Here is a 15,284-nt window from a genome sequence, read left to right on the forward strand (position 1 = left end):
GGGAACCGAGGGCCGTAGGGAAGGCCTAAGCAACTTGGCTGCCCGCAAAAACCGAATCACATCAGGAAGAGCCGACAAACGCTGACCTGACACCAACCCTTGAAAAGCCGACAGGGCCGCAAGATGAACCCGGAGAGAAGACCAAGCCAGGCCTCTATCCAGGCCATCCTGCAAGAACTCTAGAATGTTAGGCAGGGAAGCGCGAAAAGAGGTCACTCCCCGCGCCCGACACCATTCCTCAAAGAGACGCCAAACCCGCACATAATCCCGAGAGGTAGAAAGCCTCTGGGACCCCAACAGTGTAGAGATCACCTAGTCTGAATATCCCTTCTTGCTAAGGCGACCCCTTTCAAGAGCCACGCCGTAAGACAGAAGGGAGACGGGTCGAACATGGGAATGGGACCCTGCGTCAGAAGGTCGTCCAAGAGAGGCAGAGGAAGAGGATCCGCCACCAGGTGCCTCACCAGATCCGCATACCACGGACGTCGAGGCCAATCCGGAGGCACCAGCACCATCAGACCTGGATGGTGAACAATGCGAAGAAGCACTCTGCCCACCAGCGGCCAAGGAGGGAACACATACAACAGCCCCTCCGTTGGCCACGGCTTGACCAGAGCATCCAGATCCTCGGCCAGACCGTCCCTGCGACGACTGAAGAAGCGGGGTACTTTGGCGTTGCCACCCGTGGCCACCAGGTCCATCAGGGGCTGCCCCCAAGCCTGCACTATCAACTGAAACGCCCCGGCGCCGAGACACCACTCTCCTGGATCTAGGAAGTGACGACTGAGGAAGACTGCCTGAACATTTTCTACCCCGGCTATATGAGAGGCCGAGAGGTCCAGCAGATGGGACTCCGCCCCAAACCATGAGCAGAGCCGCCTCCTGCGCCACCGGAGTGCTCCTGGTGCCCCCCCTGACGATTGACATAAGCCACCGCCGTGGCATTGTCCGACAGCACTCTGACCGACTTGCCCAGCAAAAGGGAGTGGAAAGCTAACAGCGCCAGACGGACCGCTCTGGTCTCCAACACGTTGATCGACCAGGCGGCCTCCTCCGCGGACCAGGTGCCCTGAGCTGAGTGACCCAAACACTGAGCCCCCCAACCCAGGAGACTCGCATCCGTCAGGAGCACCGTCCACTGCGGGAGATCCAGACCCACCCCCTGAACCAGGTGAGGGGTCCGGAGCCACCAGCGCAGGCTGCCGCGCGCCAACCCCCGCAGGGGCACCGGAACATCCAAATCTTGCCTCTGGGGAGACCACCTCCGGAGCAGAGCATACTGAAGAGGACGCATGTGGGCCCGCGCCCACCTCACCACATCCAGGGACGCCGCCATCGACCCCAAGACTTGGAGGAAATCTCGCGCCCAAGGACACCGGGACGCCAAAAGCAGGCGAATCTGCGATTGCAAATTGCTCACCCGGGCCTCTGGAAGGAAGACCTTCCCCAAGGAGGTGTCGAACAGAACCCCAAAGTACTCCAGGCGCTGAGCCGGGACCAACCGACTCTTGGAAAGGTTGACCACCCAGCCCAGCGACTGGAGAAACACCACCACCCGAGCCGTAACCCAGGAGCTCTCCTGCAACGACTTTGCCCGAATCAACCAGTCGTCTAGGTAGGGGTGAACCAGGATGCCCTCCGACCGCAAGGCTGCCGCGACGACCACCATCACCTTGGTGAACGTCCGGGAAGCCGTGGCCAGACCAAAGGGAGGCGCACAGAACTGATAGAGCCGCCCCAAGATCGCAAAGCGCAGGAAGCGCTGATGAGAGTCCCGAATGGGAACATGCAAGAGGCCTCCGTCAGATCGAGAGAAGTGAGGAACTCCCCCGGCTGAACCGCCAGAATGACCGACCGCAGAGTTTCCATGCGGAAAGAAGGAATCTTGAGAGCCCTGTTGACCCCTTTCAAATCGAGGATGGGCCGAAAGGTCCCCTCCTTCTTGGGCACCACAAAGTAAATGGAGTACCTGCCGGTGCCCCACTCCGGAGGGGGCACCGGCACCACTGCCTTGAGATCCAGCAAGCGCTGCCGGGTCTGGCGAAAAGCTTGCGTCTTCCCTGGAGACTGACATGGAGAAGCGAGGAAAAGGTCCGGCAGAGAGCGGGCGAACTTCAGAGCATAACCGTCCCGCACCACCTCCAGGACCCACTGATCGGACGTGATCTCGGCCCACTTTGGGAAAAATTCGCGCAGCCGGGCCCCCACCGGAACCAAAGGGGACACCGGCAAGGAGTCATTGCGCAGGACGGGAAGCGGGGGAGCCGGCGGAGGGATTCCCTGCCCCCCGACGGGCCCCCCGAAAGGGCTGCATGCGCTGAAAGAACCGACCCCTGGAAAATCCCGGAGCCGGGAAAGAAGCAGCCCCACGCCCAGGGCGATACTTGCGAAACTCCCGCAAACGCCCTCGGGCAGCGCCACCCTGAGACGCAGGACGGGCACGGTCCTCAGGCAGACGGGGAACCTTAGAGTCCGTCAGAGTCTGAATCAACTTATCCAATTCCTCCCCAAACAAAAAAGACCCCCGAAAGGGAAATTTAGTAAGTTTAGCTTTGGACGCAGCATCCGCCGCCCAAGCGCGCAGCCACAAAATGCGCCGCGCGGCCACTCCAAAGGCCATAGACTTAGCCGAGATCCGCACTAAGTCATAAAGAGCATCAGAGAGGAACGAGGCCGCCATCTCAATCTTTGCCACCTCCTGATCCACCAGAGACCAGTCATCAGACTCCCGATCCGGGACGCGCTCAGCCCACCGAAAAACGGCGCGAGCGACCAGCCCCCCACAAATAGCCGCCTGGACCCCAAAAGCCGAGACCTGAAAATTGAGCTTAAGGATATTCTCCAATTTGCGCTCCTCAGAGTCCCGCAAGGCAGACCCGCCCTCAACAGGCACGATATGCCGCTTAGAAATCGCCGAGACCACCGCGTCTACGACTGGCGATACTAAAGTAGCCCGATCCCCCTCTGGGATGGGATACAAACGAGCCATGCTACGCGCCAGACGAAACACAAAATCCCGAAAATCCTGACGCACAGGAAAAGAGCGGGAAACAGGACAGACCCCCTGAAGCAGAGGGGCCCCCATACGCGGGGTCTCTGGCGGCGCAACTTCAAAAATGCAGCACCAAGGAGACCTGCTACATCAGGTCTAAAAGCTCATCCCTCAGAATAAAAAGCGCACCACGGACGCATCTGCTCTGGAAGACGGGAAACCCGCCGCCCCGCTGCCAGCGGGCGTCCCCTCTAGAGGATCCTGGAAGCCCGCCAAAGCAGCCAGGTCCTCAACCATGCCAACCCGCTCCTCCGACCACCATTCCGCAATCCAAGCCCCCCCGCGGGCGCTTGGATGAGGGAGGAGGAAGAGGGGACGCCAAACGAAAAGAGGGAGGCAAAGCCATAGGGGGCGCGGAGGGAAACCACCCCCGAAACCCCCCAGGTGCACGTGGGACCCCCAATTGTCTGCACAAAGAAAGAAAATAAATTGGGGACAAAAAACCCCTGGGGGTCCCCAGGGACTCCCTGCCCCAGCAGGGGTCCCCGCTGAAACCTGCCCCTGTGTTTGCAATACAGGGGGAAGGTCACCTGAGGTTGCAGACAAAATGGAGGGGCCAGACAGAGAAAATGGCGAAGTTCCCGCCAAAAAAGCTCCCTCCATGGCCTGTAGCGGCTGAGAAGACTGAACAGTCCCAGCCGCTAAAACAGGCAAGTCGGCATCAGCTGTCAAAAAATCAGCTGAGAGGAAATCCTTCGGGGAATCCCTCCGTGGGCGGTTGGAGAAGACCGGGCTTCCCCACTGCTCCAAGCCGACTCGCGAGGCACCATCGGCGGGGAGCTCTGGGCGCCTGCAGCCGCTGCCGACGGAGCTCCACCACCTCACCGACCCAAACCGCCGAGTTCAGGCCTCGCGGCTGGACCTAATTCCGTCCCCCTCCCCCGGAGAAGGGCACAATTGCTCCATACGCGACCTAGCTAGAAAAAAGTGCCGGTTAGATGAAAAAATACAGTAAAATACAGTTTTCTTAAAGGGAAACAACCCTCCAGACCAGCACTACCTCAGGATTTTTTTTTTTTTTTACAGAACAGACTCCACAGGCTCTCGAAGCAATATGCCTTGCTTGATTTAGGGGGCAAGGCTTACTGCTGAGGCTCCTCTAAAAAAATGTGGGGAGGTGGAGGAAGTGGGGGGAGGGACCCCGCTCGAGACCCGCCGGGTTTGACACCCCCGAGGTCGGACGAACCCCCAAACAGGGCCCGCCCAAGCTCCGTCCGGCTAAAAACAGGGACAACAATCCCCTTAAACAAATTCCAACAGCCCTACCAAGGGAGATGGGTACAGATCACTCAACACCTGCTGGAGACTGAAAGAAGACTGAGGGAAATAGAGAAGGGAGGATAGTATATACTGTCCCAAAGTTTTGTTTTCAGTCTCCACCTGCTGGTCATGATTGGATATATACCCATTCGTAAAGTTAACCTCTACTGGTCTGGAGAGTGCTAAAGAAGACAAGTTTTTTTGGAAGAGGGGAATGGTTTAGTGAAGGGTGTGGGCTCGGTGTGTTGGCACATAGATTCTTAGTCGGATGACAGGGATGTCTTTAGGGGAGGGGGTTCGGGGATCAGATTGTGTCAGGCAATGTTACCTCTAAGTGCACAGGAATCCTCCATCTATGTTCCTATCACTGGGGTTGCTGTCTCAATATCACATGTTCAATAGTAAGGGACCAACAAGTTCTGCAGGATTAAAAGACCTGCCTGTTTCTAGTGATGGAAAACACAATATTGAAGCAGCACCTCCTACTGGCAGCGTGTGAGTGAAGGACTCCTGGACAAGTTAAAAGAAACACTGCTGCATGGACCTGATCAGGTTGTGTCAGCAGGATGCAGGGCTCCGATTGCTTGATCGGTGGAATTCAAGGTAGTCCCGGGACACCACAACCAGTGACAGCGCACCTCACATATTGCTTTCTCTGCACTGTCAGTGCTGCCTATGTTATGCCCAGATCCCACCTGTTCCCATGTTATGCCCCTTAAATTTAATGAAACACAAGTGAGGAAATGGAGAAAAATTAAAATTATGACCGAGGATATGACATATTCTAAGAAGGTGTCTAGAAAAGAAATTGCTATATTCACCACACTTGAGGATATCTTCCACGGGCCTTGTTTCGGCAATATAGTCTGCATCAGGAGCCCCAAAGTGATTTAAAGAAAAGAGAGATATACTGGATACCATAAAAGGGAGGGAGGGAGCATGCAGGGAGATACTGGACACCATGGACTAGGGGAGCTAGGGAAAGAGAGAGATGCTGGATGCCACCAAGAGGGAAGGGAGATCTTAACTGAGAAGGAAAGGCTGGACAAAGTGGAAGAGGTTCTTGAGCATCTCCTTCATGAAGAAGGTTATAATTTCCATGGGTAAAGCACTACTTCCCCAGAGGCAATGATTTTGAAAATCACTTTCCTTATGTAGTATCAATGAAATGAAAACTGGACGCAGACACGAAGATGCTGAGTTTTAAGGTATCCCAATACTAACAAATCATAGTTAAAATGCTTCAGCTATCAGGTAACACTTCTGGTGGCTTACATGTGCCTCAATCTCATTCTCTGTGTCCTTCAGATGCAGCATGTTACCCTCTGCCTCAAATGGAAAAATCTCATAGGTGCTGTAATAAGGGAAGGTGAAAGACCTCAAGCCTGGGGTTCCATCCATCAGCACGCTCAGGTTCCCAAAACCTTTTTCACTGATGTCCTTCATGTTATAGGCTGGAGTCTGGCACACCATCTTCTCAGCTGTGAACTGCTCTTTGCATACCTGACAGAACAAATAGAAACTAGTTACAAAAACAAAATAACTTTTCACTATTAGTATGGTCATTTCTCTCCCTCCTATACATCCTAGTCGTAATCACGCATTGCCTCTTTCACTTCATCCTGCTCTTAGCAGGAAAGAACTATCCAAAGCTTCTCTATAAATATGCAGCCATGGTTCACCACCTTTCCCTGGGGCTGATGCAGAACTGTCTGGTTACTGCAGAAAGGGCTTCAGTGTGGGTGATACATTTATGTAGAAGCCATGACCATTAAAATGTATGGTCATGTGGTCATTACCAATTTTGCAGCCATCCAGAGCAATATAGAAGTATCAGTTGAGAAGTGTATGTGTCTAGCGGAATCCCCTCTCTCACCCCAACCCAACCGCTAGTCCCTGATAGCTTTTTGCAATGGTCTTTGATGGTCTAGTGCAGTGTTCTTCAACCGGTCCATGCAGGGCCAGAACATGACTCAGGCCCGAGGAGATGGAGGGCCTGATGAGCTGGATGAGCGTGTCTCCCTCCCTCCTGTGCAGCAGCCAACGTTTTGCTTTTCTGTTCCCCACCTCCAGACCACAGGTGTCAAACTCAAGACCCGCGGGCCAAATCCAGCCCGTCTGGCTGTTTTATGCGGCCCGCGGTATGATCGATGCAGTGTTTTCATTGCCGCCCCCCAGTGTTATCTTCTGACCAGCTCCCTCTTCCTCACTGCCGCAGTGCAAAGCTGCAGGTGGCGGCTCCTACACATGTCCTGTGCCTGAACTGGAAGTGATGCCCGATTCGCCGATTCAAATCGATTCATCAGTTCACTTTGGTGAATCAATTCGAACCGATTTGTTTTCTAAAACAATCGGGCTTGCCAATTCAGTGACCAACCCTCTTCCCTGTACCTTCTGGCCTCCTAAAGCAGGAGCAACAGTGCTCTGGCAGCGAACAGCCTGTCCTTAGCACTGCCTCATGCTGGCTGTCCACTTCTGCTGCTGCTCCTGCTTTAGGGGGCAAGGGGGGAGGGTCAGTCAGGAAGTGAGAAAGAAATGTTGGACTGGTGAAAAGGAGGGAGAAATGTTGCACTGGGAGGGGGGCCAGAAAGGAGGAAGGGAGATGGACTGCAGGGGGCAGAAAGGAGAAAGGGAGAGAAAAATGTTACACTGGGGTGGAGGAGAGATGACTAAAGGAAGGAAGAGATACCAGACCAGGGAATGAAAGGAGGGGAGTCTGGTAGTGCTATACAAATAAACCAAGAGGGAAGGAGAGAGAGACAGGAAGGGAAGGTAAGACATGGAAAAGTAGATTTGAGAAGAAAGCAGAAAAATGGAAATATTGAATGTTAAGTTAATGCCAAAGATGGATGCAAGGCAGAAAGTGAAGACGGAGAGAAAACCAGTCAGTGGATAAGAAGGCCCTAGAAACATCGTTAAAAGCACAGAAAAATAAAGTCACCAGACAACAAAGGTAGGGAAAACGATTTTATATATAGTGATTGAAATGTGTCAGTTTTGAGAATTTATATCTGCTGTGTATATGAAAATGAATGGAAAAAATTGCATTACAATTAGTAAAGGGGGTGGGATCTGGGGCAGAGTTAGGGTGGGCCTAGGGAAGTCTATGGTTGGGGTACTCAGTTGATATTTGTTAGACTTAGGGGGTACTTAGTTTGAAGTAGTCGAGAAACACTGCTGTAGGCAATCAGCTGGCGCCAGTGCCTCTCCTTCTCTCCAGCCCTCTTCCCTGCAGGCATCCCTTACTGGCATCTCAGGGCCCATGTGCGTGATGTCATCACGGTAACGACCGTGCACTTCCAGGTGCCTCGAGCCGTGGCCTCTACCTTTAGTGTACCCCAGCTCGAGAAAGTTTGAGAGACACTGACGTACACTTTGGAGGAAAGGCAGGAGAGGGGAGATAGAGATGTTTAAATACCTACGTGGCATAAATGCACACGAGTTGAGTCTCTTTCATTTGAAAGGAAGCTCTGGAATGAGAAGGCATAGGATGAAGTTAAAAGGTGATAGGCTCAGGAGTAATCTAAGAGTGGTAGATATGTGAAACAGTCTCCCGGAAGAAGTGGTGAAGACAGAGACTGTATGAATTCAAAAAAGCGTGGGATAGGCTCTTGGAATCTCTTGGAGAAAGAGATAATGGTTACTGCCTCTGCTACACCAGCCACCTCGGGCCGCGTGGGAGCCCTGCTCCGCCCCCCGAAACCCCAGCGACTCTGCTGTTTCTCCAAAAGCAGCTCCTCTGCCACCGGGAGCTGCCTCTGCTACACCAGCCACCTCGGGCCGCGTGGGAGCCCTGCTCTGCCCCCCGAAACCCCAGCGACTCTGCTGTCTCTCCAAAAGCAGCTCCTCTGCCACCGGGAACTGCCTCTGCTACACCAGCCGCCACGTGGGAGCCCTGCTCCGCCCCCTAAACCCCAGCGACTCTGCTGTCTCTCCAAAAGCAGCTCCTCTGCCACCGGGAGCTGCCTCTGCTACACCAGCCACCTCGGGCTGCGTGGGAGCCCTGCTCCGCCCCACCTAAACCCCAGCGACTCTGCTGTCTCTCCAAAAGCAGCTCCTCTGCCACCGGGAGCTGCCTCTGCTACACCAGCCACCTCGGGCCGCGTGGGAGCCCTGCTCCGCCCCCCGAAACCCCAGCGACTCTGCTGTCTCTCGAAAAGCAGCTCCTTTGCCACCGGGAGCTGCCTCTGCTACACCAGCCACCTCGGGCCGCGTGGGAGCCCTACTCCGCCCCCCGAAACCCCAGCAACTCTGGACCAATCCACTCACTCACCAGCACTCTGATCCAATCCACTCACTCATCCCCAGACACCAAACATGAAGCTATCCATGAAAAAACACACTCAAGCCACCCTACTGATAATCCTCCTCATCACTAGATGGAAAGTAAAAGCAAACAACCTGCCCACCACATCCACATGTTCCACTGCAATCAATATCCAGCATCTCAACAGGAGACCCCTCACAACAAGAAACTCGAACCACCATACCAGTTCTCAACTTCCCATCACCCTAACCTGGAGAAGAAGACCTACACATCCCAAAACCAAACCCCAACCTCTTTACAAAGCACTCATATACCCTGAAACGGCTCACTGTCATCAATCAGACATCGCCTCGCTGAATTGTGCCTACGTAAACATCAGAGCCTTAGGACCCAAAACAGAACACATAAAAAATTGGATAAAAACCGAAAACCTAGACTGCCTCTTCCTCGCAGAAACTGGTTAACCTCAGACACAGACCCCAGAATAACAGAGGTATGCCCTCAAGGATACAAAATAACAGTGACCTGCAGGGAGAAAAAAAGAGGAGGAGGAATAGCAATAATAATAAAGGACTCCCTAACCCTAAACATACTAGAAAAATCTTCCACCCCACAATTGGACTTCCTCGCCTCATCTCACAAGCACTACACTAAAAAAACACACTAAACTGCATGCTCTGTTATATAACACCAGGTAACTGGACCACAGTGAGACCGGAATTCGAAAACTTCATCTACCAAAACTCTCTAACAGCAGAATACACCTCATCCTTGGAGACTTAAACCTTCACCTAGAAGACCCGGCCTCCACACCAGCAAAAAACTGTCTATCTTTTCTCAATGCACTATCCTTCCAAATCCTAAACCCACAAACCACACATGAAAAAGGCCATCAACTGGACATCGCAGCATTCATGACCCACCAAACATCCACCCCAGCAATCCTAACTCCCAACGGAACCTGGTCCCCCTCCCTCTGGTCAGACCACTACACATACAACTTCAACCTCAACTGTTCCAAGACCAAAACTACACCTCAATCCAAAAAAATAACATACACCTCACGCAAACATATCGAGCCAACCACTTTCTGGACAAAAGTAGATGAAACAATCCAAGACTGCGACCCAATAGACTTCATCTCTCATTGGAAAAATCTATCAACCAACATCCTGGATGAACTAGCCCCACTACAAACCAAAACCAGAACCAGCAGGAGATCGGACCAATGGTTCGACAATGAACTGCTCCAACTCAAAAGACAGTGTAGAAGACTAGAAAGAAAATGGATAAAAACAAACCTAGATCAAACTAAAATCGCTTGGAAAAAAATCAACAAACAATACAAACTTCTACTAAAGGACAAGAGAAAAACTCATTACACAAATCTTATAGGCACAGAAACCCAAGACTCCAAAAAACTATTTCAAATCTTAAAAGACCTCACAGATACCAAACCCTACACAACCACCAATAATACCCCTCCCCCCTCAGCTACCCTCCTAGCAGAGCACTTCAAGAACAAAATCACAAACGCCAGAGCCACCCTCAATGTTACCCCATCCCTCCTAAACGTAATCACAACTCACCCCACAGACAAAGATTCAACTGCAGCAGACAGAACTTGGTCTCATTTCCCCAATATACAATGGTCCGAACTCAACAAACTCTACAAAAAATACAGCCACGCCTCCTGTGACCTTAACCACTGCCCTTCATACCTCCTTACTACCTCCAGTGTAAAATTCCATACTCTACTTCTACAATGGATTCAAACCACCTCAAATACGGCACTTTCCCCTCGGTCCTCAGCGAAATCATCATCACCCAATCCAAAAAGACCCAAAGGACCACCAGATCAACCATCCAACTTCAGACCTATTGCCTCAATACCACTATACGTCAAACTCACAGAAGGCCTAGTAGCCAAACTCCTCATCAACTATCTGAATGACCATAACCTACTCCACCCCATGCAATCTGGCTTCAGAACAAACTTCAGCACAGAGACACTACTAGGCTCCCTCATGGATACAATCAGACAACAACTAAGCACAGGAAAAAAAAATACTTCTCATACAACTGGACCTAACTGCAGCATTTGATCTAGTAGACCATAATATCCTTCTGCAAATATTGGATACAATAGGTATCTCAGACAAAGTATACTCTTGGTTTGAAGGCTTCCTAAAATCCAGAACCTACAGTGTAAAATCTAACAAAGAAAAATCAGAACCTTGGTCAAACCCCTGCGGAGTACCACAGGGATCCCCACTATCCCCTACCCTCTTCAACCTATACACTGCCTCTCTTGGAACACATCTAGACAATCTAGGCATAACCACCTATAGTTACGCGGATGACATTACCATTCTCATACCTTATGATCAATCAAAGTCCTCCATGACAAAAACACTACATCGAACACTAGATTCGATTACGACCTGGAAAGATCACAAACTTAAACTCAACCCAAACAAATTCATTCTCTTCGAAAATGACAAAATCCAAACCATAGCCAACCTAGAACTCAATTCAATCAACTACCCCATCCAAACCACCATAAAACTACTAGGAATAACTATAGACAGATGCTGTACCATGCAACCGCAAATAAACAATACAATAAAGAAATCCTTCGCTATCATGAAAAATCTGAGACAAATTCGGAAATTCTTTGAAAGAACACAATTCTAGCTTATAGTACAATCCCTAATCCTATGACTGCTGGACTATTGCAAAATCCTCTACCTCCCATGCCCAACCTTTATGACCAAACAACTACAAACAATCCAAAATACAGCTTTAAGACTCATCTACGCATTAAGAAAACATATCACAGAAGCCTACATCAACTCACATTGGCTACCAATCCAAGAAAGAATACAATTTAAATTCTACTGCATGTTATTTAAAACACTTAACGGAGACAGCCCATCCTACCTGAACAACCGCCTCATCCCAGCATCCACAACCAGACACAGAAAAACGCATTCCCCATTCATTCCTCCCCCGATCAAAGAAGTAAAACGATCAAAACTACACAACGGCCTCCTAGCCACTCAAGTAGCAAGACTGGACAACCAGATCTCCAACCTTCTGATGTCCACCCCAGACTACAAGACATTCTGAAAAAAACTAAAAACTATACTTTTCAAGAAATTCCTGAAACAGCCCTAACCTCACGTGCTCTCAACAACACTAAAATAGACAAAGGATCTACCCTTTACTATCATAGCAAGGACAATTGTAGTTTATAAATCTTCTGTTAAGCCTCCTTGTTCTTAACTACCAAAGAAATAACAAAAGATCTACTCTCTACCACTCTAGCAAATCTATTGTTCTCCCATTGTAACCCTGTTTATAAATCTTTTGTAAGCCGCCTTGAACCGCAAGGTAATGGCGGAATAGAAATCCCTAATGTAATGTAATGTAATGTTACTGCGGATGGACAGACTAGATGAACCATTTGGCCTTTATCTGCCATCATGTTTCTATGTAAATACCTTTGAGGCTGACTAAAAATTATTTCTCTCTGGCACCTAAAGAAGCCAATTCTTGAAAATGATGTTACGCTGAACCTGGTGAAGAATCATCCCAGGACTACTTGAGATATAATTAGCACAGAGTGCTCATGTAGCCCAGTGGTTAGTGGAACTGGGTTAGATTTCCACTGCAGCTTCTTTTGACTCTTGACTCTCCATTGCCTCAGGTACAAAATAAGTACCTGTACACGATATGTAAACCACTTTGATTGTAAGCACAGAAAGACCCATTCCCTTGATGAGGGTCAATTGCGCCAATGCTGGCTTTGACTGCAAGGCTGATTGCAGCAAGCTTGAAATTTTCTGCAACAGTGTCCCTGGCTCTATAGACACCATTTTCAGCATCAAAGACCCCAGTAGCAAAATTTGTGATGAGGTTGGCTCAAGCCTCCCTTTTTTGCCATTGTCCTTCTCCCAAGGCCATTACTCCTTTCATAAAAATTCACTCTTTGGGGCAAGGTGACTTCAGTTTTCATCAACAGCCTGTGGGTCATATCTGTAACTAGTAGAACTCCTCCCTCTTTCCTTCCTTTAGCTTTCACTTTCATCTCTCTGCAAGTACATCCAACAAGGAAGAATATAGCTGTGTTAAAAAGCCCCATGACACTATGTAGAGCGAGAGCAGTTCAGGACATTGTAGCACGTCCAAAGGCACCAAAAGAGATTATTGTCTGCTACTGGCATTTTCTACCACAGGCATTCTTTTACACTAGATATTGGCCAAGAGGAAAATGGAGCCAGAACGATCACATTCCCTTGTCTTGGTTTTATTTTTTTTTTAATAATTTAAGAGGAGGGGGAAACCAAGGGAATACACGAGACAGAAATAATAATATATAAAATATAACTATACAAATTCTCCTCTAGAGTCAAAAATAATATGATGTAAAGCGTCAACAAAACAGCAAGTGAACATAAGAGCATAAGAATTGCTACTGCTGAGTCAGACCAGTGGTCCATCATGCCCAGCAGTCCGCTCACGTGGTGGCCCTCTGGTCTAAGATCAGCACCCTAACTGAGACTAGCCCTACCAGCGCACGCTCTTGTTCAACAGAAACTTGTCTAACTTTGTTTTGAATTCTTGGAGGGTGTTTTCCCATATAACAGCCTCTGGAAGGGCGTTCCAGCTTTCTACCACTCTCTGGGTGAAGAAGAACTTCCTTATGTTTGTACGGAATCTATCCCCTTTCAACTTTAGAGAGTGCCCTCTTGTTCTCCCTACCTTGGAAAAGGTGAACAACCTGTCCTTATCTACTAAGTCTATCCCCTTCAGTACCTTGAATGTTTTGATCATGTCCCCTCTCAATCTCCTCTGTTCGAGGGAGAAGAGGCCCAGTTTCTCTAATCTTTCGCTGTACGGCAGCTCCTCCAGCCCCTTAACCATCTTAGTCGCTCTTATCTGGACCCATTCGAGTAGTATTGTGTCCTTTTTCATGTACGGCGACAAGTGCTGGACGCAGTACTCCAGGTGAGGGCGTACCATGGCCCGGTACAGCAGCATGATAACCTTCTCTGATCTGTTCGTGATCCCCTTCTTTATCATTCCTAGCATTCTGTCTGCCCTTTTTGCTGCCACCGCACATTGTGTGGACGGCTTCATCAACTTGTCGATCAGAACTCCCAAGTCCTTTTCCTGGGAGGTCTCTCCAAGTTCTGCCCCGGACATCCTGCATTCGTGCATGAGATTTTTGTTACCAACATGCACCACTTTACACTTATCCACGTTGAACCTCATCTGCCATGTCGATACCCATTCCTCGAGCTTGATTATGTCACGTTGCAGATCTTTGCAATCCCCCTGCGTCTTTACTACTCTGAATAACTTCGTATCATCCGCAAATTTAATCACCTTGCTCGTCGTACCTATGTCCAGATCATTTATAAAGATGTTAAAGAGCACGGGTCCAAGCACCGAGCCCTGCGGCACCCCACTGTTGACGCTCTTCCAGTCCGAGTATTGTCCATTTACCTCCACTCTCTGTTTCCTATGCTCCAGCCAGTTTTTAATCCACATGAGTGGAAACGTGGAAGAAAAGAGGCACAGAGCTCTAGCTTACAGTCTCTACTCCTAACCTATCAAAGACTGTAGCTCCCTTTTCCCTCTATTATAATGTAAATTGCACTGATGTCTTACAAGGCATATCAAGCATAATAAACTTGAACTGAGGGAACTTTCATGAATGACATCACACATTTCTTCTTGTTGATGTAAAATCATAATTTCCCTCATTTTATTTAATTTCAGAACATTTAGCAACTGCTAGTCTAAGAAATAGCCCCCCTTCCCCCGAATTCCTAGGCTGGATACGTACTTTAGTCACAGTATAGCCAGCCTTGTCTTGAAACTGGACTTTTGCCTGATACACAGAATTCAGGTTGGTCCCCTGAATTGTGATGTTGGTGCCACTGAAATAAGAACAGAGAATAAATGTTAATCAACATGGTGGGATGCTTTCAATGACAGAGAAAATGAGAAAAAGTCACCGCACACACTGTAGTGCATGGTGGAGAGAAAAGCACACAAGTTCTGGCATCCTTGCTTGACAAGAAGGAAAGTTTCAAGTTTTATTAAAATTTTGATGGATAGTAATATCATTAATTCAAAGCGATTTACAATTAAAAACAGGGTCTTAATTATTAACTACAACCAATACAAACAGACCTGATGTAGGGAGAACTACAATAAGTATAGTAAAGGATACATACAAGGAAAATACAAATGGAGGGTAAGAAAGTTTAAAAGTAATTATAAAAGTATAGTAAAAAAGTTAAGAACTTTTTTCCCCACCCCCCAAATTCTCAGAGCCTAAGAAAGAGAATTAATGAGTTTAAGCATTAAATGGGATCGGTAAGGATTCCGATAATTAGGTCTCAAAAGCATTTTAACCGCCCTTTAAAGATGGATGTCTAACTGAGCCTCCAACACCTGCAGACTCGTAGACGTGCAAAAAAGGGGGAGACGAAACACAGCTGGTACCCTGCAAGACCCCGCTGATCCCCCCTACAGATGCCTAGCAGCCTGTGCTCAATCCCTTCCAATGCTACAAGAGGAAAGGACCCCAAACTCCAAAAACACTTCTGAAGACTGGCCAACAGGTACAAGAGATCGGCCTGTCAGCTTCTTCTCCACGCAGGCAGAGCTGGACCCTTGACTAGGGAA

At 49.2% G+C, this 15,284-nt stretch overlaps 1 protein-coding gene across 5 annotated transcripts in view; it reads right to left on the reverse strand.

The window, feature by feature from the left end:
• Positions 1–15,284, reverse strand: part of MST1R (macrophage stimulating 1 receptor) — a 112,305-nt gene that overhangs the window by 42,341 nt on the left and 54,680 nt on the right. For all 5 annotated transcript variants that reach the window (XR_004537408.1, XM_033926707.1, XM_033926710.1 and 2 more), the window contains exons 10-11: positions 14,437–14,530; positions 5,588–5,815 (exon numbers count right to left, since the gene is read on the reverse strand). Coding sequence is in view for 4 of the 5 variants with exons in the window: in XM_033926707.1 (XP_033782598.1) it covers positions 5,588–5,815; positions 14,437–14,530 (322 nt within the window). In the remaining variant the exon portion in view is untranslated. The remainder of the gene's footprint in view (positions 1–5,587; positions 5,816–14,436; positions 14,531–15,284) is intronic.

The sequence above is a fragment of the Geotrypetes seraphini genome, chromosome 17 (assembly GCF_902459505.1).
Source record: "Geotrypetes seraphini chromosome 17, aGeoSer1.1, whole genome shotgun sequence".
NCBI lineage: Eukaryota > Metazoa > Chordata > Amphibia > Gymnophiona > Dermophiidae > Geotrypetes > Geotrypetes seraphini.